General features: G+C 38.6%; 2 protein-coding genes across 13 annotated transcripts in view; one reads left to right on the top strand and one right to left on the bottom strand.

The window, feature by feature from the left end:
* The window catches only part of LOC110829829 (uncharacterized), a 64,088-nt gene that overhangs the window by 13,561 nt on the left and 24,266 nt on the right, over window positions 1–26,261 (bottom strand). The window contains exon 5 of one of the 4 annotated variants that reach the window (XM_022063963.2): window positions 9,731–10,344. The exons of 2 other annotated variants lie outside the window; for them this stretch is intronic. The gene's annotated coding sequence lies outside the window, so the exon portion shown is untranslated. Of the gene's footprint in view, window positions 1–9,730; window positions 10,345–21,682; window positions 23,817–26,261 lie in introns of those variants that run through there. One more of the 4 variants, XM_022063965.2, reaches the window with a different exon arrangement.
* Window positions 1–26,261, top strand: part of LOC110829825 (PFTAIRE-interacting factor 1A) — a 51,361-nt gene that overhangs the window by 5,902 nt on the left and 19,198 nt on the right. For 7 of the 9 annotated variants that reach the window (XM_087344653.1, XM_022063954.2, XM_087344651.1 and 4 more), the window contains exons 5-6: window positions 5,879–6,007; window positions 20,766–20,879. In XM_087344653.1, coding sequence (XP_087200779.1) covers window positions 5,879–6,007; window positions 20,766–20,879 — 243 coding nt within the window. Of the gene's footprint in view, window positions 1–5,878; window positions 6,008–8,362; window positions 8,488–20,765; window positions 20,880–26,261 lie in introns of those variants that run through there. The other 2 variants (XM_022063957.2, XM_087344652.1) reach the window with 2 other exon arrangements.

Raw genomic sequence — 26,261 nt, 5'->3', positions numbered from 1 at the left:
CGAAGTCCAGTTAAAATGGCGATGCACTAGCCTCCATTGTGCTCTTGTTAGATCCACTCCGGATTGGAATCCAGCGCAAGCTAAAGATGAACCGAACTATCTTGCTTCCCTTATACACACGGCAACAGCAAACCAAGTTCTGACTTCTGATCAAATCAAAGAAGATAATATAGGAAAAATTTGAGCCACTCATCGGAAAATGAGAAATGGGTATAAATGTACAGTTTGGGAACCTGGACAAAGAGACGTGAACTAAATAGGTGCAGATGTAACCAAAAAGTTGGACACAACTGTCACTTTCTGGCTAAAGGCTGGAATTGCTATGGAAAAGTAAGTTGATTTCATTGTTTTTATAGGACGATACTTAGCTCGTGTCGAGAAAATATTGGCGGTGTCATGCCCTTTCAGCTGAGAGCCAGGAACTGACACTTGCATTCAATTTATCAATGAACGCACTGTATAACAGAAATCTAATTACCTTCGTCATAATATGTAGTGCATTTCCCAATGCTGAATAATTCTGCACACAACTAACTTGTTTATGTAAAAAATCAATTTCAACGTAAACGAAAAATGTAAAATCCAAGGAACTGTGCACCGCAATCTGGGTACTCATTTCAACTCTGCGAGAATCAATACGGGAGAGAGTAAAACGTAATTTGCAGGATAAATTCAGAAAGTTGATTTGTCACGGAAATAGTTTAGATGAAATCCTTAAAACTCTCCGCGATTACTATCGATAATTTTGATAAAAACATAATACAGCCACAATCAACATTTTCACTTCATCAGTTCACAAGTTATTTAACGACGGTATATCAACTACAAGTTTATTTAGGTAGAATCTCAAAATATGATGATACCTTGAACTTGAAACTCTCAGGAAATTAAATTACTATGGTCTACTGCACTTTAATATCCTAACACTTGCCTTGAGAGACAGAGTAAAAACACGAAAAGCCTGTCTGGATAACGTACAATGAACAGGGCGCCAGGTCAAACTTATTTCACCTCGCGCTGACATGGCCGACGCAGTCTGAGAACTTTAGTACTACAGTGCGTGGCATTGTAACATCTGATGATCGGTCACGAAGGATAATTCACCGTGGCGTTGAAGTGACGCATACCTAACATACCATACAACTTTAAATTGAATTCTATATACATGCTTATCGAGTTATATGACGTCAATAACATGAACAAAGCTCTTTTGTACTCTGATTTTTGTATAGGAATGTGGTGAAGAACCAGGACAATTTTGTCCTTAACGATACTTCTGTCACCAGATATCTTCAGACAAAATAAATAGCTTTGAAAGGCACTCGATATAATGCGGTTACTCAGTAAGGAATGCGCTCATGGTCTCTTAGTCTTTTTAAAATTCTGTGATCATAACAGGTGTTTCTCAACCACTGGCACATGTCCTAACTCACCGTCTGCCTTATAATGACACCCCAACTTTCAATACTGCTTTAAAAGGCCTGCCAATCAAACCGACTCTAAGAGAACAACAGCAGAATGTGTAAAACGAGGGAAGACTTGTCACTGGCACTTCATTAAACACAATATCACACAGATGTATGTAAAATGGAGGTATGATTCCATCTTCTGAACTCGGCACTAGATGATCGTGACTGGTCAACTTCACACCCCGTTGGCTTTAACCCCGGGGAAACAACCCCCGATACCCACTGAACAAGAGGCTGGCTGAGCCGCAGAAGTGGTGTAGAGGAGAAGACAAAACTCCTCCTGCCGGGAAATGAACCCAGGTCATCCAGCCCATAATCTATTCACTGTGGTGACAGCTGTCCGGTTTAAGACGCATGGCAGCGAAGTGTCGAGGAGAATATTTTGACATAAAAGACAGAAAGTAACAGGACAACAGAGAGAAAAGAATTAAAAAGTTACATATTTGTACTTTCACTTCGTGTTATTAAGATAATAAAATCAGAGAAGATGAGAACGCGGTGTGCAAGAAGAAGGCCGTCTTCTGAAATGTTGCGCCGTGTTGTCTCTGGTGGACGGTCGCCCTGATGATGGAGGAAGCAAGAAATTCTGAAAAGTCGTTAAACTTCGACCAGACTACACGGTGCATTATACCAGAAGTCATCTTCATATTCGCCGTCGCGAGAATCTAAATTCTCGCCTCAACGGGGTATGTAGCACGCATGTACATGATAAATACACAATTTTGACTGGAAGATGTGAAGGGACTACACTACTAGGACATCTTGGGGTTGGTGGGAGGATAATATTAAAACGTATCCTAAAGACAGATTGAGATGATGTCGACTTGATTTAACTATGACGTAGAGACGGGGCCGTGTGAACACAGTAATGAACTTCCGGTTTAAAAATAAGTGTGTTAACTTCTCAAGAAAAATTCTCCTACATTGAGTCTGTCAGTTCATTTGTCAGTCACTTAATTAGTCGTTTGGAAGTCAGAAGAATTTTCTATCACCCGACACGTTCGATCTCCGTTTTGGATCAGAGAAAGTGAGTAGAAGTCTCTGTAACCTAAAACATCTCCGGGTAACGACCTCACCTACTCCTGCACGCTAAAGAGTTAGGTTGTTACAGGTCCGTTGTCTTTACATATCATCACAGGCTGATGAACTTACGAATTTTATAATAATATTCCGAGTTTTTAGGGGATACAACATGTTTTGTGCCGAGCATTAGGTTTACAGTCCGTCTACACAACAATTTTCTTAATACAGTTTCAATATTTATAAAAATCCACCACATGCTTCAATCCTAACTGGTCATCTTCAGGTGGTTCTCTTTAAGAGTTCGAAACAAACAGATATGGCTGCTAATTTGTATACATATTATGTTACTGACTTCACCACGTAATGGACTGTGCCTTAAGCATCTTAACTACTTTAGCAGAGTCGAAATATGTAGTAGATTCTTAAGAAACATTAAAACTATAATAAAAATCGTTGTGTAGAGATGTCAACCGAAGGCAATATATCATTCGTAATCATTTAGAAGTACAAGTCAAACATAATTCGTACTGAAATAAACCCATTTTACCGAGTACCACACACTGAGCATATTCAGAACACATTTTCTGCGTTTGGAATGCGTCAGAGTCACTGTTTAAGAATATCCAGTGACCCTAAATTAAGGCAGACCAAAAATCTGAGTTAAGGCGGCGACGTCCGTCCGTGGCTTTGAAGCATGCAATTTGGTGACGGCTACTGCGAGAGAAATCAGGTGCTTGTAACTCTGAAAATCGAATAAGCAGGTTAGATCATGTCCGGTTCAAGTTTCGGCCAGGTATCCGATATCCTGACTGAGGTATGTGTAGCTTTCTGTCCCTCAAGGCGAATGCTACAGGCCATAACCGCTTCCTATATAATCCTTTCCATTTCATCGCCCGTATCATTTCGCCGTACTTTAATCATGTGGTAAGTAATCTATAAAGTTGATCCAACGTCGCTAAGTGATCTGCTGACGTACCAAAAATGTCATTTTTGCTATTATAAGAAACTATGTCTTATTAATTAACCTTGTCGCAAGAAAGCCTCTGCTCCATGCAGTTTATTGATGTCTCGTTTACTACACTCAGATTATCCAACGCTAACTTTTCGTTAATTCCTGCTTTGAAGTACACAGTTCGTAGCTTGCCTGCCTAACATCTACAGCGTGGATCCCTGGTCATTCATTAAAAACTCTAAAACGTTGATGATAAAACCAAACGACTACCCGAAACACAAAATATTTTCACAAAAAAGCATGGGCAGTAAAGTCTGGCAAATTTTGATGGGCCAGCTCTTAACCACGTGACAGCCAAACTCACACCCACCGCTTTGATAAAAGGTTTAATATACTAGAAATACTTTCAGTGACTTCTGGGACATACTGTACACATATATGAATACAAAAGTGTAGTACTTAACGTTGCCAATGGCATTATTGTATCGTGACTAGCATAATAGTCTTCAATTTGACATGAGACTTGGTAATTCACGCAGCGCGCGCACAGGGGTTCCTAACTGTCTGCATTTCAGAACAGCGGATAGAATATAACAAATATTACATGTCTAAACATAGGCGTAGTATTCTTTCGATGCTTTTCTCCTCGGTTATAACACCGCGTGGACTTACAGATACATACGAACTGATTCCATCTTCTGGGATAAAGTACCACAGCCCTAAAGATGGACAACCTCTCACCGTAAAAGAACTAATGCACTTAACCTCACTTTATCAACTGACGAAGGGAAAAGTGAACGTCTTAATTGTACGTTCGGTGGTTCTGACGTTCTACGTCAAATGTCCAAAATAGAAAATAACATAACTATCATTTTTAACAGTGAGTCAAATAAAAAAGTATATGGTTTAATATATAATATACGCATCGTTTCCAGGGTACGCAAATAGTGAGTAAATCGGGGCTTATCGGTATTCATATTTAAGCCGTAACAGGAATTCGAATATAATCCTAAGTGTTGAGATACATACGTAATTGAGTTTAACTATTGTAATGTAAACACTGTCATTTTATGTAAGGGACTCCACTACACTTAATTTTAGTGTGTGGGGTTAATCAGTAATTCACGAATAAGCCGCGAGCAAAGAATGGAGTGCGCTGGAAATTACACGTTGCGTGTCACGCACTGCGTTGTTTCTCAGGGACCTAGGGGAATGTGGGTGAATTTTTTAGAAGTCTCGGCGAACGGTAAATAGACATTACGTTTGCGAATACCAACACGAGACAGCCTAAATGAAATATTTTGTGTATTTCTTGAGTAATTTCAGGCAAATACCGGCCACAACAATTATTTCAGTAAACTAAGAGTACATACCGTCTTAAACCAACACTAGTAACCAAAGAGTATAACAAGAGGTCTGTTATTTGAAATCGTAGTTCACGGGTGAACAGAAATATTCCTGTCTTTAAACAGGCTCTTGTGAATGCCCTGGGGATATTTCCCACACAGTACGCCTCCTTCTGTTACAGTTTTCCCAGAGAATGCCCCAGTAATTATTCAGTCAGGTAGAAGCCATTGTATGGCGCGCACCTCCTACATTCCACCTGTAACCTCAGGCTGGTTCATAGATGCATAAAAGCAGCGCTGTCTGTACTATTCTGCCATCATAGATTTCCAAGAACGTACTTCTAATTACCTAACCCCATGCAGTAGTCTTTCCAGAGAAGGTGATATGCATTCAGTTGATCAATTAATTATCAGTAATTTAAGGAACCAGAATGTTCGATACGGTGTTCAGAAGATTCCACCACTGAAATCTATCTTCAGCCAGCTGAATCTAGTCCACTCCCTCATAACCTATTTAATTTTTAATTTTAATATTATCATTTCATCCACTTCTAGGCATGTTAAGTAGTCTCTTTCTTTCAGGATTCTAAAATCGTTCATGCCCTTTTCTCGTTGTTCACGTAGTATCGAACAAACCGTCACATCCAAAGAAGTCAACGTTTCATTTACGGTGAGTGTTTGTTAGTTCTCAGCCAAATAAAGTATCCATTACTAGGATCAGATATCGAATTCCGTTCGATGAATGATACCCCTTCAGAGCCTAGTGATAACTATATGTGCTGTCTGCTTTAAAAATCAGTAATTCTGCATTTTTATCTAAGATTCTCGGCGTAAACAGGGACTATTTCCTTAAACAACGCAAAACAAATGATCTTTGTAATGGTGAAACGCTGTATTCTTTGGATTGGGCTGAATCATTAAATATTATTTACGCGAGTTTCGGCTTCTAAGATTCATCATGTTATTAAGATTTGTAAAACTATGGCCCGCATTTAAATCTGGACAGCTCATACTGTCTAATCCGTAAAAACTGAAGAAGTAGAAGAAATATGAATTATCAATTTGTATGTTAACGTGTTCTTGTGCAGTTGGAGGAGCTGAAATCCAAACAGCGGACGATTTTGCAGCTGGAACGGCAGGTGAACCTACTGACAGGACGTATGCAAAAGCACCAGGAGCAGCTGGTGGAATGCCAACACGACCCTCGCCCCCGTGAGGTACGAACCCCTGTTAACCTAGTTATAAAATCCCGTAACTGCTCAATCCAAATTAGAGTGGAGAGGTGTATTCCAATACATATAGACCTAATTTCCAAATTGTTCTTTCATGAAAATGTCTTCTGGAATGTTCCGCCGTGTACTCTGGTAAAAACTGACCGACGTTTCAGAGGTGTTCACTGCCTGCATCAGCAAGGCAATGAGCGATCCTTCCCATAAAGGTTTACTTTTCAGGTTCTCACGGTGACAAATACGAAGATGGCTTGTCTTGTGGAATGTTCCGCTGATAGTCTCGTACAGATGATCGCCCTGATGATGGAGGTCAATCTACCGGACTACACCTTGGAACATCACAGAAAACAGTCATTTACAAACTTTTCACCATAAATACCTGAAATCGCACGTTATTATTTAATATTTGATATAGACCTACTTAGTCGGCCTTGTGTTTAGGATTACTTATTGCAGATTAGCAAAAGTTCCCGTTCTTCTTAGCCCGGATTTTTCTTAACATGAACTTGAGGAGAAATTACGTACGGTATGTGTTTGTTGGTTAGCTAGTCAGTTCGTCAGTAAGTTAGTAGCATTCTAACGGTATTGTTCGAATGCAGGTTTGTTCTCGTTTTATCGCTGCTTACTGGTCGTAATGTCTTATCACCGCGCCGCAATGCTGGGACTCCCAACAGTTTGCTTGTAGCGTACTAACGGTATTACATCTCCATGCACGATGATGTAATAATACATCTCCTGCTCCCGCTATCCAAACAGCAAGACGATCCTCTCATCCGAATCGTTAAATTAACAAAGGCCACAAGCTCGTGTATCGGTCAGGTACGGTACAACTGATTCCTTGCGTCATTCAGCGACGCTCCTTCAACTTGCGTCTCTTGTCTTGAAGTTGCGGAAGGAAGAGACGGCTTCTAGATATGATGTGTATCTACAAATATGTTACACAGGTGATCCTACAGCATGCAGGTTGATTCTTCACTGCTCTTTCACGCTAGTTTTCAACTCTGCATAGGCAGCTTCGAATTATGGATGATTATGTAAATATTGAAATGAAGATGCGGAAGAATACAGTCGTGGACTATTTTCAAGGTACCATCCCAGCGTTTGCCTGAAAGGAATCAGGAAAATATAAAGAAAGAATGAATGAAGATGATTGTCTTATGGGATGTGCTCCCTGTACTCTGGTAGAAGTTTACTGTCTTTTCAGAGGTTCCTGTTGCCTCCATTATAGTAACAGTTGTGTAGTGAGCTTGCAGCCTGTAATTTTCTTCATTGTTCACCTTTATTCGTCGCACTTTGGCACAAAAGACAAACGGATCAAACATATAATTCAACAATAATGGAGTTGGCATTCCAAATGGGAACAATGAATTGATTCTGATAAATATTTTCAGCAGCATAATGGCAGAAAGTTGGTTTGTATGGGTTTTAGAAATTAATTAAATCGCAACGCGGTGTAAAGTGTACCGAATTCAAACTAGTATAAATTAATGTTATTCCTCCATGCGCAACAGGTAGGAGCTTGGGAGGGAGGGAAGTAGGTGAAATTTTCTCTTTTTTCATTGTTCTGTTTCGTCCTATTGTTGCTTCCTATTCATTTTCACATTTCTATGACTTTTATTTTTATTCCTTCGTCTTACTGTTATTGTTTTGATGCTGAGTTTGAATGGAAACAAAGTCTTGCGCACGCGCAGTTCAATGAGGAGTTGTGAACAAGTGACTGGAGTGGGGTTAGTCAGCAACTCGTCCGGGTCACGGCTTTCAGTTGTCCACCTGCTGGAGTGGAGTGTTGGTTGATATCGATTCAGGTGCAAAGTCGAACACCACAAATAATGTAACACTCTTTAACGATTTACGTCAAAATTCGCATTATGTATTACACGTTGTACTTATTGTAGGGCTATATTTATTTTTCTGTTACAATAAATTAACACTGATATGGATATATATTGACGTTGATTAACGTTAAAAAGACATTTGATTACATCAAGTGCGCAGTGTCTTTCTGTCAAATTTCAAAAATTATATTCATGAACAATGTAAGAAGAAACATCGAATTCGACTGTTTTTTTTTCGATTTTGATTACGACACAGATACAATTACTCGCAGAAGATGCAAACTATATAAAAAAAACTCGTCAAAAACTACGTAATTTAGTAATATTATGAAGAAAAGAGATCTTCAGGAAATCAAATGTATTCCCAATATCAAAGTCACAGAACATGTGACATGTGACAAGTTGTAGTGTGTTCGTGTGGACTAGACAGATATCATCTATGTGAACTGGATAAATTTAAGTCTGATATTGTGAAGTGGTTTCGATTCTTTTCAGATCGTAACTTATAGGTTTATTTGCTATTTTTGGGGGGCGGGGTGGGGTCAGAAACCAGTTCTTACAAAACACAACCTCAATGCCGAATACTGCACATGGACAATTGTCGCTACTTCGAGTGACCAGTGACCATTGAAGGTAAGTTCTAACGGGTATGATACGAATTTCGAATAAGTTCAGATTAGGCCGTGAAAATGTAAACTGGTTCATAATAGGCTACAATGGAGATATTTTTTGTGATGAGGGTAAACACATTCCACAGTTAGTAACAACAGCTTGATGATTCTATATCACGACCTTGGCTAATGCATTTCAGTGAGCTGAATGTTTTCTTTAACATGAAACTCACCAATGATTTATAAGAATTAAGAGCGTACCCAAACCATAACTGTTAAAAATACCAAGATGCCGTGTGACGAAATGATTAAAGAAGGAAGGCTTAAGAAACTACGCCTTCCCGGAACACTTACGTGATGAAGTAATAGGGAAATGGAGAAAATTGCATAACGCGAAATTTTGCACCCTTTTACTCTTCGCTTCGTATAGTTGGGGCAATTCACTCAAAATGAGAAGTACGAGATTAAATATAAAAACTATAATTTTATCTGTTGTTTTGAATGGGTGCAGAATAAATAGGTTGACGTGAAATTGAAGTCATCACACATCAAGACAATAATTTTAGCAACTGGCGTTATACAGAAATATCCAGGAGAACAACCGAAAACACTTGGAACTGATAATATGCCACCACAGATTCAAAAAGGTGCAGTGACAAATACCTGTCTCACTGTGAGACACAAGCTTCAGTCCTGACCAGACAACTTCAGTCGATATGAATACTTGTCCATTAGCCACGTATCTCACAATTCAACAATATAATGATGATGATGATGATGATAGTGCCGATGAAGCAGAGATGAGAAATTGAGAAACATTCGTTAATTATACCTTTCAATAACAGTGTTAAGTCCATGTGATTCATTTCAAATTTTAACAACGCAGAACGAGAAATGTTCAGTGCAAAAGAAATTAAAAAATACACACTCTAAGAACTTTTGAATTCGCTTTGTTGGAGCTATCGGAAACGAACGCGCCATGAAATTGAATGATGCAGAACTAATTGGTCGTCTTCAATTCGACAAAGGTCCACTAAAACATAATAATCGAGACGAAAAAATTCACAACCCTTTCAAGCTCTTGCTGTCGGTAGCAGTCAGCCGTTATTACTAACCGGTTCACTGATTTTCTTTAGTAAAGATTTCTAAAGTTTCAAGAGGGTCCACAAATTCCCTTCCCGAATTGAATTGCTTCCTCGAGAATTCTGTTACTAAGCAGACAAAAGGCATGTTATAAACGCTGGACACACAATAAAGAATTTCCATTACTCGTGACAAATTTAATCTCTGATCCGTTTTCAAGTTTTCCCAAATCAATGGCATTGTTGCAGGAATCTTTATATGACTCACCGTATTTGTTAACACACGGTGAGACACTGAGCTGGAACTGGGTGGTTGCTCTCGCGAATGTTACGCGTTACACCATCACTTATTAATTCCTATACATTATAACTTAATAATATATTATAATTTATGTAGTGTGGGTATTATATACAATTATATCACATAATGGAAATTAAATTCTATTATAGAAATATTTAACTTCAACGAAACAATTCAACGGACTGGCATTTCAAAATAGAAAATACAGGCCTGAGAGATGTTGAAATTCAAAAACATAGAATTTTGTAGGAACGAGCAAGGGCATAACGTAATATAAGAACTAAAGTTTTCTTGAAAGTGTTAACACCTCACATTCTGTCTTGTTTCGCCGATAATACTAAAAGATAAAGCTGCCTCTGCCAAGTCATGAACGCGTACAAGGGGTGTTGAAGGGAAATTCTCTTCTATAAAGTTGTGAGCTTCACGTCCCGACAGCCTTGCCCCAGGAGAACAGTCGTTGGTATCCATTCTGTCGGAAGAGGGGTGGGCACCAAGTCTGGCGAACAGAAAAATTCGTGTCCCGGTGAAGCACTAAGTAATGGCCGTCCATCCCTTAACTAGCCACCTCAGTGATTGTTTTATCCTGGCTCTTGACGATATCTAAAAGCGATCTGTTCGTCATTTCAACCTTTAGGTAGCCATATCGGATATGCGTACTTTCATTCGAAACTCAGAACCAATGAGTTTTTCGAGCATTATGGTTGCAACTGCTAGACTCGCGGATGTATGTAATCTAAAAATATAACAGAACTCACAGCAAATTATTTTTTACTAAGAATCGTCTGATTCAAGGAATAAAGAGTATTTTTTCTACCGGATCACTATCAACTGTTCAGTCATATTAGCCGAAATGTGTTATTCTTATGATTCTGTATCTGATTTCCTATTCGGTTGTCTCTCACTAAAGAGAAATTCTACCCATGTTGATTGCACAAAACCCTTCGTCCAATACAGTTTTCTATGTTTTTCTCTGTTCTATGCCTATCGATATTTCGTAAATTCCCAAATGTTTAATTTATAAAGCGATCACTATGCGGTGCCATGGCGACAAATAATAGAAAAAGCTGTTCAGACAGAAATACCTCTTCATAAAATGTTAATATCGAATAAACAATTCCATTATTTCAGTATAGTTTCTTAAAAACCGGGCAAAAACAACGCTACATTGACACAAATCCAAACGTGAGAAAGCAGTTTAAGTTCTTATTCACAGTGAGCAGTATTAATCTTATCTGGAAGCAAAACAATTAAGCTCTATCTTGGATGTAGTCCACTTCCTTTGCTCTGCTTCCGTGTTTGTGAGCAAATTTATGATATAATTAAACCAAACTTGACGTCACTGAAATATGAATTATTATTGAACTTTATATTTCTTATACGGAATGTGCCATTTAAAACGCAACCCTGAATGCTACAGAATTTGCAACCTTTGGTGACATCAATACAACAGGACCAACAGCTTTGTATTTTTTTTAAAAGATTTTAATCCGTTCGGAAGAAATTATAGAACATCTTTACAGCAGATGTAAATGTCTTCCACCTTCTTGACAATAAACAACTTTTTGTCCAGACATTTTGTTACCAGCCGTCGTACTGTTGTCTAAAGGTTGATTCACATGTAACCACGACGACACGAGACGCCGTCCTTCAAGCGCTTCCTGAACTATAATACTTCCTCTAGCTTTGTGTTATCGCCAATGATGAAGAGAGAAAACCACGGATAAGGAAATGGACACACGCCAGTCGCAAAGAATTTGTTTCTATGTATGGAGAACTTGTGAAAGATTCTATCAGGTTTCATCAGTATTTAAAAGTGCGAGAATCTAAGTTTTTTAATTGTTATCTTTGACAGAAGAAGACCTGACGAGGAAATATACTACACTTTGCGAAACCATCTCACCCAGAAAGAAATTATCAGTTTGCTTAGATCGTAAGGTCACTGAATCACATCTTTTGCGCAACTTGCATGAGCAGCGGCCTCGCAACCAGGGTGACCTTGATTCGAATACCACGGGAAAGTTTGGGAGAGTCTATTACGCTGGGGTGGGCCTACTTGTGGTATAATTTTTGTATTTCTCCACTTGCATGTTGTTGGGCTGCATTTGAAATAGCACACCTGTACTCTGTTCACAAAGTCAGAGGAGGTTCATTTATAAATCCAGAACAGGCAAGATGTACGCTGAACTGCTGGGAGAAAGAAATATAAATTATATGTACGTTGGACTGCATTATTATTTATTGAGTGGAATTATAAATATTAAAATGTTCAAAATAGAGGACAGGTGGAAGTCACGCTATTTTAATGATCGATAATGCTTCGTGCTTCCTTCAAGGAATTTATACCATTTCTTCTTTGATATTCCTATGACATGCGAAAAACCAATGTGACTAGCACTGAAATGTATCGGCACGCGTTCACTAGATGGGACCTCAAATTATGCGTCTGGATTAAATGTTAGCGATCTAACTGGCATTCTGCGGATCAGCAGGTGTAGGAACCTGATGCCAGATACCATGACTAGTCTGGTTTCCTGAACATACATTTTGCAAAGAGACTTTAAAAGGTACCTATTTAATTCAAGCACTAACTTCGTGGAGCACTCTTTTCCAGAAGCCGATCGTAAATGTACTGATAAAGAAATTCTCCATCTTTTATAGAACTAAAAATTTCTCACAATCGACATATTGAATTGTTGATGGCAGTGAGTTTAACGTGCCAAGATGATGTAGTCTCCAATAACATATTTTTAACAGCTTTTTCCTCAGTTAGGGGTCGGAAAAACAGACAGACAAAGCTGAATATCACAGACGTTTCAGAGTTGCTTACAGCCTATATCACAGGGGAGGGTTAATGATGGATGCAGTAAGCAAATTTGAAACGCCAATAAACTTCTACCAGACCACACGGCGCAACATCCTAAAAGACAGTCATCTTCGGACTCCGCCATAAGATCATGAAATCTCACAGCTCAGTCCTTTGGAACCTTTTAAGGCATACCGAAGGACCTAGTTTATAGTGTCCAGTATCCACAATCGTTATTAATTTCATATTTCGGCAAGAACTCAAACTACAGAAACTACGGGATTAATCCACTGCCATCAGCAAGTGACTACAAAAGTTGCAAAACAGTAACTTTCAACAAGTGTCTTTGTCCTCCATATCATCTGCATGCTTTTGTTTCGTGTTTGGACACAGATGTTACCTTTACACTGCCGTATCTTACGTATAATATCCAGTACCAATAATATAACTAAAGTAATTGGCGGCCACGTTAAAGAGCAAGTTCTGAATGATCCCATTGCACGCGAGCAGTCCAATCGTTGAACAAGTACTGTGCAGAGGAGACGCACAAGAATGTTAATTGCCAACGAAGCGGACGTCTGTTGCATTCGGAAACCGACCAACATTCTGCTGCCATATTCTTGTTCCCGTTACCCACATCGCGACTTGACATTTTGAGAAACCGAAGCATCCATTCCCTTTTATGTGACTGTATATTAGATTATCATTTCGTGACTTGGTTTATAACCTCATGAAATGGAGTCATCGCTTCTCGTCACTATCACGAACACACAGACAAAGGTGAATTCTACTTGCCAAGCGGCTTATTATGCGTTCATTGCACGAAGTGCATAGGGAGAACGCATTATGGACTGATCATGTCTGCCCGTCGGCAAATCCAGTCGATTCTATTCGAATCAATGGACGAATTTGGACGAAATTTGATTCGGGGGTTGTGCTATTATGCACGACTTCAAAATTGCACTTTTGGATATCGTACGAGAATTGATAACAAAATGACGGATGAGGAAAGTCGTGAGGCCGACAGAAGAAGCTACGATTTGGTGACCAAAGTGAAACAATCAAAGGAGGCGCATTTAATGCTTCTAATAGCCCCGCTAACAGCCGTGGGCCAACATCTACGGAAATACAAATATACCGCTAAGCATTATAATTAAGTCCGATACAGCTCCATGCCATTTTGTTTCCAAAATTCCTTGGAATGTTCAGCTGTAAAAATACTGCACAACAAACAATTCAGCTAAAACACATATAAACAACCGACCCAAGCAAGAAACCACTTTTATAGCGACCCGGGAAGGGAGTGGGGCTGTTACTTGCGATAAACAATGTATTATACATGGCGACGTTCCAAAACCAGGCAGTTAACGATAACTGAATCTGCAGCTGGGAAAGGCGTTGATTTGGAAATGGAAACATTACCGGAAAATGAGATGCATGGAGGAACAGATATAAATTCCAAGAATTCAGTACAACAGTTACAGAACAACAAACTATTTTGCTGTTTGACAGTGATAGTGAACACATCTGCAATGAAAGTGTTTTATGTAAATTTTCCTTTAGTAACACTACACGGAAACGTCTTCATGTTTGAATACAATCACCAGACTGATCACAGAGTGAGAAAGTTAAAGTACACACATACACAGGCGTGTACAATCAGAGCCAGTTGCGTTTGTATGGCAGGAAAATGGAGGTGCCAAGTGTTGGGGAAATAAGGATACATGTTTGACTTTTCTATTGCTCTCAATATCCTAACTACAATACCTCGCACATTATATGGGTCATTAATACATTAACAAATAAAATATACTCCAAAATAAAAAAATAAATGTACTGCCACCTTCACTTTCACACTAGTTTACTCAGGAAGGGTCACTTGAAATGAACTACACAGTTCAATAAACTTAAGCTTATGTATGAAAATGTAGGTAGTGAAAGTGCTGCTGTCCAACTATAAGATACGAAGTAGCAGACACATCACGATTATCATTAGGTTATTAATTTTGTATCCACGAAGTCTGATTAATTCCGCAGATTGGTCACAAGACCTAAACAACGGACAAACTCTGCTGTTGGAAGTTGTAGGGTTTGGAAGTGGGCCAAACAGGATACTCTCCGTTCCCAACAAGTGAATGCCTCTCGGCTTGTAGAAACTACAGCAAACTCACCAACTTGTTTGACTTGAGTGGAGATGTGAACAAGCTGAGGAGATGAAATGTGTATACAGAATTTCTATCGGAAAAACTGAAGGGAAGAAGACACTTGGGAAAGTAAGTGTACATGGGAGGATAATATTAACACGAGTCTTATAGAAATACATTCTGAGAGTATGGATTGAACTCTTTCAGCTAAAGACAGCGTCAGTCGGCGTGATCTTGTTGAAAACGACAATGAATGTTCACGACAGAAATTAAGCGTACTCGTAATTTCTTGAACCACTGAGCGAATTTCATATTCTCAATAAGGACTCTACTTCATTGCGTTGGTATTGGTATTTTCGTAGTAAACGGGTTCGTTTATTTTCGGAACCATCGGGAGAGATTCGTGGTTCCTAGGGAAGCCACTGTTTCTTTCCAGGTTACAGGGGTACAATTCTTAAAAACGAAAAACAGTTTTTGGAAAGCTCTAAAAATCAGGTTTAATGATTTTTATAATACTTATATAATCATAATTATAACTATAAGCCTTGTTACAGAAAACATTCTGTAATGTAACATTCACAGGGAGAAGAGAAATGCGTACAAAATTTTAGTAAGAAAATCTGAAGGTATGTCATCACTTGCGATACTTATAATAAGGTTCAGGGGCGGTTTCTTGTGAAGACGATAATGAACATTTTGGTTCCGTAAAAGACAAGCAATTTTTTACCAGCTGAGCGTCCATCATCCCTACATGAATGATTCTGCTGTACGGAGTGACTTGGTTATAATTATAGAGGAGTTGCAAGTTAACCAGAACTGAATAAAAAGTTTCCACAAGAGAAAGTAACTAAACTGTAGAAAGTAACTACAATATGATTTAAATTATGCTCTGAAATACGAAGTAATTATTCACATTTACACTTTTTCTATATATTTTTTAATTGGGTGAATATGTAGCTTTTTTGACTAATTTCTTTTGTGCATAAAACAGAAAGCAATTTGTGTTGAATTCACAATGCGAGACTGAGACATTTAATGACATCGTGGATCTTCAAAACTATTCATTTCCAATGCCACACGTAACAAACGAAAGAAAAGCGAATTCAGGGGCCGTGAAACCTGTCACATGCAAGAAAAGTAACAATTCTTTACTTTTTAAAATTTATTTAACCAGTCATTCAGTCCAGATTTACTTGTATAAATCTGGATGTAAATGAAAGAACAAAACAAGCAAAATGTAAGTGGGAATACGAAAGCTAACGGTAGGTTTCTCGTTGCAGGAATAATGTTGGTGTAACTGTGTGGCGCCATTAGAAATAGATATATTACGCTCCTGTCTACAAAAAGCCGGTGTTGGACACAATCTTCCGTGTAAAGAACTCAACTCAATAAATGAAATGCATCTTAAACGGCATTCGTCTATTTAACAGCCAGTCTAAAAACTACACATTAAGAACTATAAATTAACTCATGTTAGGCCTATATATAAAATATCTTTCGTCCAATTTTCACCGGTTCATCTTCTCTGCTGGTAACTACGTCCGTGGTTATAAAGACCCATACTATTACCCTTACACCTTCTTCTTGGTCTTCAAATAGACTTCCACTAGGGTTTCTCATCAAAATTATGTACGCTTTCCTTGTATCTTCACATTAAAAGCTTGTAAGAAACTTAAAACTCATGTTATTTACTTGTTGTCAGGGGATGTTACTCCACAATTAATTCAATGATTAAACCCGCCCATCTCATTCTCCTTGGTTTGATCGTCTAGCAATATTTTGTGAAGAGTAAGGTACTAAGAATCACATGGTAATATTAATATGCATTCATTCTATTGTGTTTTATCCAACAATAGATACCTGACAATAAATAATGGTAACTGGTTTGTGGCGGAAGTGAGGGTGGGATGTTTATTCAGGCATGCCACTTATTTTCACGGCTGAGAAGCTGACGCAACCTTCAGAACTGTCGTGAGGACGCAGAGCCGTCGAGGTCTTCGATTATGAGACGTCTTAATTGTTTTCTTTCAAGAAAAATACTGAAAAATGTCGTTGCCTTACAAATGCACTGTAAGGGCAGGTACGCATAGCAAAGTCTTAGGCACAAAATATCCAGAAACTCACGGTGAAAATTTGAGGAGCGATACAAAAACGGATAATAATATTACAGTTGATTATAAAGACCCAGCGTTTGAAATTGTGGAATGGATATGAATGACTCGGATTGCCTTTTCCATAATGGTCTACCGCACGTGAAAAACGTTTGTCTCGTAACTAATTCTGAACCGAATTACGGCACAACGCCTAAACCGTGTAACGTAAAAAAGTGTTTTGAAAGTACTTTTAGTTTTCGCACTGTTGAACAAAGTCTGTCCTTGACCGCCTCCTACAAAGTGGATATGATCCCACGCTGACTCCGTGACTCATATCGGGCACCTGGAGGGATTCCTTTTAAGACATGAATCCTAATGTTTTGCTATGGCAGATCCTACAACGACCATCTTCAAATCAAGATCAAGATACACACTACAGTCGTTTGTTCTTAGACTCTTTTGTTACTAAGCTACAAATAAAATAAACCAAGTTCATGAACCAGGATCTTTCTTGTGACAAGAGTAGCTCAACTGGTGAATAAATCCTCCTAAAATGAAAGCCAAAGTTCACAGTGCCCTGCCACTGGACCCGATCAGCATCCAGCTCAATCCAATGCACATCACCCTTACATCCTATTTATTTAAATTTCGTTTCAATATGAGCGCCCTATCTAAAATAAAACATTACATCATGAAAACTTTGCATACAGCACACACGATCCTAGATTCTTAATAATGTTTGGCGCGTGGACATTTCTTCATATACAATATTTTAGTAGTGTCCACTGATGATATTCTGACCTTATAACTCTGAACCCAAGAAGAAGTTTATTTCATATAAGATCTAGAAAGTCTCGAACAACGAGAACAAAATCAGTATTAATAATGAAAATGCAACAAGCAATAATAATTCTATTAAGCAGAAAGTGGGAAGGCCAAATTCACAGGTTATGAAACGTCGCAGCCAAATGCTTAGCATTCGTATTCGACAGTTCTCGTGTTCGATTTTTGTTCTTAAAACGACTATCCTAACAGATGTTTCATGGTCTTCCTCAGTATTTCTAAGAAAATTCTTCGATAATGCCCTACAGTATGCTATAAAGGCTTCCTCCCACACGCTTTACAGACCCAGGAACTGATATTAAACCTGTTCAAGCTTTCCAGCTTCGTAATAAACCTCTCTCCCATGTCTCTTGATGACAGAAGTACATCAAATTTACGAAAAGTCAAGTTAAAAATCTTAATGAATATGAGCAATGCCTAAAATTATAATTTTTCTTATGGTCTGTTAATGTTTACACTGTTTATTAAGTTTATTAAAGATTCATATGAATTATTGATCGGAATCACGTGTTATATATGGCACAAGAAATGTAACAAATTTCTTAATTTTTGTGCACGGAAAAACATATTTACATGTCAAGGTTGACATGTGTAACAAATTGTAGTCTAGGTTAACCACTGCAATTATAACAACGTAAACAATGTTAATGTTACAAACAAAATAGGAGTTAAATTCGGATTCCTTCAGATGCCACAATTGGTTCGGACCATTTTCTAGTTACGAGCATTAAGAATTCCATAAATATGTGTGGGGATTTCGTTGTGGCAGTGAAGTTTATTTTAAGAAGAATCTGACCGAAGAACGGGCAGTATGCAAATGTTAATGCCTTAGCCTGGAGAACCCTGGGTCTGGCAGTCAGACTGGTAGCGCCCCAGGGCCACTGAGAACAGTTATGGGGCAGTTGGACACCGAAGCATCGCTAACGGTACATAACCTCACAGGTGTCACGTACTGATCTGTTTCTTGCTTCCAGATTTTCCTTGCAACCCTCAGAATTAGGAGAAACATACTGTTTCCATATTCAACCACAAAGATGCAAATAGAATGTTTCTCCGAAACGTTGGTATCCATACACAAGTTCACACGACGTTTCTACCCTGAAGATCAACATCGACTGAGGATATTTGAGAACAAGGCACTGAGGAGAATATTTGGTCCTACGAGAGAGGAAGATGGCCGCGTAAACTGGTAGAAGTTTACTGACGTTTCAGAGGTGCTTGCTGCATCCATCATCATTTTGGCCCTGATAACAGAGGCAGTAAACTCCTCTGAAACGTCAGTAAACTTCTAGCAGACTACACGGCGCAACAACCCAGAACACTTTAAACTCATTTTATATTGTCGGTGTGTGTGCGTGCGTCTTCAGGCAAACTAATGACAAGGATTGTCTTCTAGAAAGTGTGGAACGCTCATAACGCAGCACAGGGCAAGGAAACCGATCACTTATGATAATTGGCAGTCACTCGGTAGCATTTGTTTAATAGAGCTTGAGACCTTTCACTCAACCGGGGAAAAAAAGAGAAAAAATCACGAACATGAAGTAAAGGAGCCATCAGCTTAAACCATTTGCACGCCACCGCTTTCACTGTGGATCTTAACAACTTTCCTTCGATCACCACTTTTAAAATTACTAGAAACATCTGTAGCTTCGAGCAAGCGACAAGAAAAATGCATGGAAAATTAAAATAATACGTATTAGTTAAAGGCACGCAAGTTGTTTTAAAAAAGACTTTAAAATATCTCGAGTCAAACATTATATTCCGTGTGTCAGGAAATTGCATCACGTACATATTTCTAAAAAAAAAAAAAAAAAAATCTCACAATCGAGGCACAATGTTCTGTGAAATATTTTTGAAAGTTTTCTGTCGTTTAGTACAGAATATTTTATTCTCCAGCCTCCTACCTAAAATATGAAGCTTATAGGCCTATAGGTCTGACACATAAAATTATATTTTTACATCTAGTGGATGTCAACGTAAATGATCAACTAAACGACTGAACAGAATCTGATAATAAAATATTTAAAACCTGTCGTTATTTCTTAAATTACGCTCCATGAAACAAATTTAAGCTTTTATTAACTTCGTTTCATCAGTTTACGCAATCCACACATCGTTATCATGATAATGTCGGTTTAGCAAGTTCTTTACAATTATACAAATGTGGTTAGGAAGTTTGATTTAAGATACCCAAACTTTCTATGCAACTGAATGTTTTTCAATTTATTTGTAAGTCACTTTTTTACAGAAGTGATCTTGTTCATAGTTAAAATGTTTTCTTTCTTATATCTACTTTGATTTTCAGGTGTCTATTGAATAAAACCAAACTTTTAAATAATCACAGAAGTAACTTTCACAGGAGGTGAATAGCTCAGTTATTGGTAACAGGAACTTCTATGAATGGCCTCTCATTGTGGTCCATTACAGAATACTTTTTGTTTCTTTATTCGGGTTCATAGACCCCCGCAATGTTGGTAGAACTGGGTCAGTGGCTTCATAACCGATTGTTGCCTTCGGCTACCCACAAGATGGCGGGTGTGCCAGTATGGCAAGCTAACAAACGATTAAAATGAATTTATAACAAAAAGATTACTTCGATTATCGGTCAGATAAAATTCGAGTGGATTAATCAACACACAATATCGCTGTTACTATATTAACACAAGAATCCACGCAGGTCACGCCATGTTGTGACCTGCTCAGGCCAGTCTGTAATTTGTCTTCAAGAGTCGAAGTGCAAGGATCTCGTTCTTACTTAACTTGCCAGAATGAACTTAGGGATACATTTCGCTCTTCACCTGTGCCAAACAAATCGACATAATTTCGTCTGGTGAACAGTCTCCGTCACGGCACAAACTTTTCACTGGGCTAGTGAATGAATGCGTGAATCGATGAACGCGGTGGACGCTTCCAACATTCATTATAAAAATGTGTTTTTTGTTTTATAATTTCAATGTAATTAATTTGCTGACAACAAAACGTGTCAGGAATGGGTTGCGTGACTTTTATATGCTCGATGTTTGTATTATTTTAGTGCGAGTATCCCGAGGTAAACTGTGTGAGAGCCCGGGAGAGGCGCCTAGTCCACAATCAAGTGGAACATCAGGACAACATGAAGAAGGTAGCGGAGACGCAGGCGCAGGAGATGGTAAGCTGGACCATTTTAGTACAAAGGAATAATTAAAATAAATATAAAAATTGCTTTGTTTGATGTTATGGTATAAAAATAAAGCAAATAATAGTTTGCATCTGCACATATTTCGAACTGAGTTTTAATATTTTCTTTAAATATTGGATAAACTGTAATCAGAAGAGTTTGAAATGACGAAAAATTTGTTCAAAAACGACTGTGCACTTCACGGTAGAATTTTTGAATGGTATAATACTTCCAGCTGAGACTACGGTATATTCATTAATATCTCTATGAGGTTGTGTTGTTTTCAGGGCGTTTAGGTTTTATATTTGATTTCAAATAAATGTTCGTGTTTGTTGGTAGGCAAAATAAAATTCTGTTTGTTTTGTTCTGGAACTTGCCCGCCCATGTAGAGTGACAACAGAGAGCAATAAAAATTATAAATGAAATAAATATTGTCCCTCCGCCCAACAAGTTTATGAATGAATTGGCCTTGCGGCAAGACAAATGTCTCAGTGGCCACCAAACTGCGTTCCGTGGAACCGGGCCAACACTAATGGCAGATTTAAGAAACGACTAGCAGATCATGTAGCACGCAGGGTAAAACTAATAATACCTATAATATTTTTGTAGAAAAATATTAAAACAGATTTTAAAGAAGCAGTTTGTAAGGATGCGGACTGGATTCATTTGGCCTACGACAGGGGTCACTGTCTGGTTCTTCTTCACACCCGTGAATCATTGGGCATAATACACGTGGGCGTGGAATTTTCAGACAAACTGAGCTACTGTCAGCTCAACAGAAACAAACCACCCCATGGATTTTTATTCATTTATTTATTTAGTTCTACCTATGGTATACTTAACGATGTTTGACGTAACGTAGATTACAACATGGAGTTACCTGAAAAGTAACTGGCTGACCTCAGACACGTCTTAAGGCTAAAACAGAACATTAACCCTGTGAAATCGAAGCTTGCCTAAATAATATTTAATAATTCAGTCCGTACTGCAAAGAAATCATAACGCTTAGCCATTAGAAAAAACAGCTGGTTCATGGTGTTGATAAAATAATCCGTTTACACTCAGAACCATAAGAAAGCCACAAATACAAAACGCTGAGTTATCGATTGGTAAAGCAGGTGGTACATATAATTGCTTCTAGGCCTGAAGGATTAATGCACCGCACAGAGAACAGATTTGAGAGGATTGATCAAGGCGTAATTCAAAGTACTAAGAAAAATGAAGACAGATTTCAGTTAAGATAACCGCTGTCAAAATTTGAAGCCGAAACCCTGCGCTTTAGCGTTGAATAAGCCGGATTCTTTGTTAACATTGTCATTACAGTGCTAAACACTTGGTGTACTTAATGCTAGTCACGATAGTATACTCCACCTCTATCGGGTGTTGAGTCAGCAAACTGTGAACACATTCTGTTTAAACGTGTTAATGTTTACGGCAACGTCGAACGTTAAGTTACATGATGCAAAAGAAGGTGGAGTAATTATGGACGCTTTCTAAACTACAGAAAGTTGATATTACCCAAATTACTGCATGCAGGTACGCGTAAACATATTCATGCATTCCGACAAAAAATATCCGAAAGATTCATAATGTACAGATCTTGTTGCAAAGTAACTGTTACTGGCTTTCATTCCAGTTATCGCAATGTTTCAGTGCGTAACACTGATGTCGTGTCTCACGGTGAGTTGGTTCCAGCCCTTCATGTACCAGAAAGTCGCCATTAACAACCAAAATACAGTAGTCCCGATTATTCGACATTCATTCCGTTTTATTCGACGTACCGTGTCGGAACGCTCCATTTTATAGTCAATTCAACATGTAGCGGAATAAATCATACTCCCTTACAGCACCCATAAATACTATTTTTGTTTGTGACATTTTTTCATCTGGTGTCATATCGTATTTCCTTTGCGATTTAATAATGCCGTAAATTAAGTTACAAACTGAGTAAATATTAAGTCTTCCGTGTTATTTCAATTATCGATGTTCGATTATCAGACCGTTCTTCGGTCCCGTTTAGGTAGGATAATCGGGACTCATACAAAATTTGTACTCACATTTTATCACAAATACTGAATGATCTTGCACTTACTTTGGTGCAACGTATGGTTCCGACTTTAACAGGTAAAATTAATAATGATGAACTTAATAATTTTTTCTCCTCACCAAATACGATGAACATAACTGTACTCAAACAAGAAGGATGACACGCTCGGGACATGTAGCACGCATGAGGGGAAAAGTTCAAGGGAATAGACTAGCTGGAAGACCTATTTGTTGTAAATGCTATTATACTCGGTACAAATGGAGACTTGGTCGTGATTTGAAAGGGTGGAGATTACTATATGCAAGTGACGCAATGCTGTGTGCATGACGTAATCCTCCAGGTGATGAAGACGAACATTACATCAGGATCTCTACTTTGTACTTAAAATTTAATTACACGTGGTCAACCGAGCTATCCCAACGTAACGGATATTTTCATTTCCCATAAATTAACGTAAACATGAATCATAATCCACGGAGACTATAATACCCACTTAATAATTAATTTGAAAATTCCATATCGTTAATGTTCTGATCAGAAGTTATAAAAATCGAAAGATATGCCTAGCGGAAAATGCAGAGTTAGAGCAATGCAATGTTAAAGGATGATGTTTATATAAAATTTTAAAAGGTAAAGTTTCTTTGGTAACAAATCTTGGTAGCACTGTAAGTGGGGATGTCTGCGGAAGTACTCAGGGTTGCTAGCACATAGATCAGTATTCAATTCCTTTGCCTGTTGCCGAACCAGAAGACCCGGTTCAATTCTAGGCGGCATCGCAGCAAAATAACTGATGACAGTGAAAGTTGAGGCTATGTGACAGCCCGGAGCGATGTGGGTGCGGCAAAGAGCAAGGAACTCGCCAAAACCTTCAGTTCTCGTCACTGGCATAAAACAAGAACAGACAGGAGAAAGTCATTTTCTAAATCTCTGTGATCTTTGATCCCTCACTGGTGTTAATATCCATTTATTGGAGACACAAATGTATTGTTGACTGAGATAGCAACAGAACAGTTCAAGATCCATTCTCAAGGGTAAGAAGTTTTCTCTGTGACATCCAGATGGGTTCTGGGTCTTAGAGTCTTCTATGTAATTGGTATCCAGACAAGTTTCCTTGGGGATAAAGCAGTCTGAGCATGAAAATAATGACACATTTAGTCTCGAAGTAAAGAATGCACAAATATTTACTCCCACTTCTGCAGTGTCGAGTCAATTTGTCACACAGACGGACGACTTCTTAATCCTTGATCTACTGCTGGCAAAGCCAACAGTCAGTATGATACAAATCAAAGTCAGGCCTACATTCAGCAAAGATCGGTTAACTTCTACCAGACTACACAACGCGCAAGTACCAATTAGACAACAATCTTCATCATGGAATGTCCTCATCACATTCATCTGTTGATTTATGTAGCGTAAAATCGCTGTTATAACTATTCAGAAGAGTTGTTGACGGGAATAGATTCACTGACCAGCCATAAATGGGACACATTAAAAGCTGGCTGATTCATCAGTGCATTCTTTTGTACGACTGAATTGTTCTCCATAACGAGATCGGAACGCAACAGAAACGTTCACTGTCAATTTCTCTCGACTGTTTATGGCACAGGTCATGCACTTAGCAGGCCTAGGCATAGCTCGGCTTCCTGGATACAGGGCAATGTCTCTTGGACGTCTGTGGTCGATAACAACAGGCCTACTCCATCAACTGAACAAGGTTCTAAGGTTCTTAGTATTCTTACTTTTTAGGTTTGTTGCTAATAAAAGCGGCCAAGACAGACAAATTGTTATGTAATAATATGAGGTAACAGTAGATCAGGACTAGTGTTAGATTGCAGTCTGATTGTACCGTATGTAATATAAGAGACCTTTTAACAAGCATCAAGTTACAACGAAACGACTTTCAGTCCCTCTATTGTCGTTAGGTTACAGGTTGCAAAATGAACACTTGAAACGCCTCTCAATTTACGACGAATTTGAAACACATTTCTGAGCTACGACTGCTCCAGTTTCATGTCAAATGTTTCCCAACGCCGTGGCAATGTTGCAATAATTTTTTATCGAGCGTTCCCCACGTTCAACGTTTCGGAAATTGGTTTTGTTCATTCAACGATTTGAAGACTCTCTTTGCCTTCAACATCAGGGATCGACATTAAACAACCGTTAAGTCCCCGATTATGGAGGCAGAGGCAGCCTCCGAGACGTCGGATGACACCCGTACTGACCAGCGAGAAGACCATTGCACTTTGTAAGATATGAGATTTTCACAGCGGTGAGTATGAAGATTTCTGTCTTCTGGGTTGTGCGCTGTGTAGTCTGGTCGATGTTAACCAACGTTACAGGGGTCATACTGCCCTGATGACGGAGGCAGTATGACCTCTGAAACGTTGGTTAACATCGACCAGACTACACAGCGCAACAACCCAGAAGACAGAAATCTTCACCATTGTACTTGATCCCCATGAAAACTTATGACTTTATATTGTGGCACAGTTGCTACTTATTACTTAAGTATGGGTTGGATTGCTGGTGAAGGACCTAACATGTGAAGAGTATGTTAAGTATGATGCAAATAGTGAAATTTGGTACTGCCCCCAACGGAAATGACTGTTTTAAAAAATTCGGTTCCCGCATCCATGAACGCAGATAGCATCTTTGTTACTAAGATCAGTCGTTAGAAAAATAAGATCGTGGATGAAGATTACTGTCTTCTGGGATGCTGCTATGTAGCCTCGTAGAAATTAACCGACATTAGGACCACTAATCGTTCTTGTGTTGGAGGCAGTAAGCGCCTCTGAAAAGTCGGCCTATTTCTACAAGACAACAGGGCGCAACATGTCCAAAAGACAGTCGTCTTCGTATTTGGTGCCGTGAGAACCCGAATCACAGAATATCGCGGTTTGCCGGGCCTCGTGTTCAGCCAATGCAGACTGAAGAAGAGTAGGTAACGGGGACACGTTACTTCGCCACGGTTACTTTTATTTTGCCGGCGAACACTTGCAGATTCAAATTAACGGTTTCCAGTAGAAATGTTTTATTCTTCTATCACCTGTTGTATGCTTTCTCCTAACAATAAATTTCCAACATCAAACTTCTTTGCCGTTTCGTTTTTACAGTCTCATGTTCGTAAAAGAAACAGATGGTTACAAAAAATAATTTTATGCTGTAGGATTCTTGTTAACCGATGGCTTATAAACTGAGTAGCATAAATACGCACATGATGATTAGAGATAATTATTGGTAAAGCGTCTGGGGTGTTACTGTAAATTTTTATAAATTACAGGCTTAATCAAACTGATTCCTAAGCTCATTACTGATTTTATTGTAAT

This window comes from Zootermopsis nevadensis, unplaced genomic scaffold, assembly GCF_977971745.1.
Source record: "Zootermopsis nevadensis isolate Lab colony 2312 unplaced genomic scaffold, Znev_1.0 Znev_ptg000008l, whole genome shotgun sequence".
NCBI lineage: Eukaryota > Metazoa > Arthropoda > Insecta > Blattodea > Termopsidae > Zootermopsis > Zootermopsis nevadensis.
Note: the sequence above shows the minus strand (reverse complement) of the source record. Positions and strands in the feature narration are given on the sequence as shown.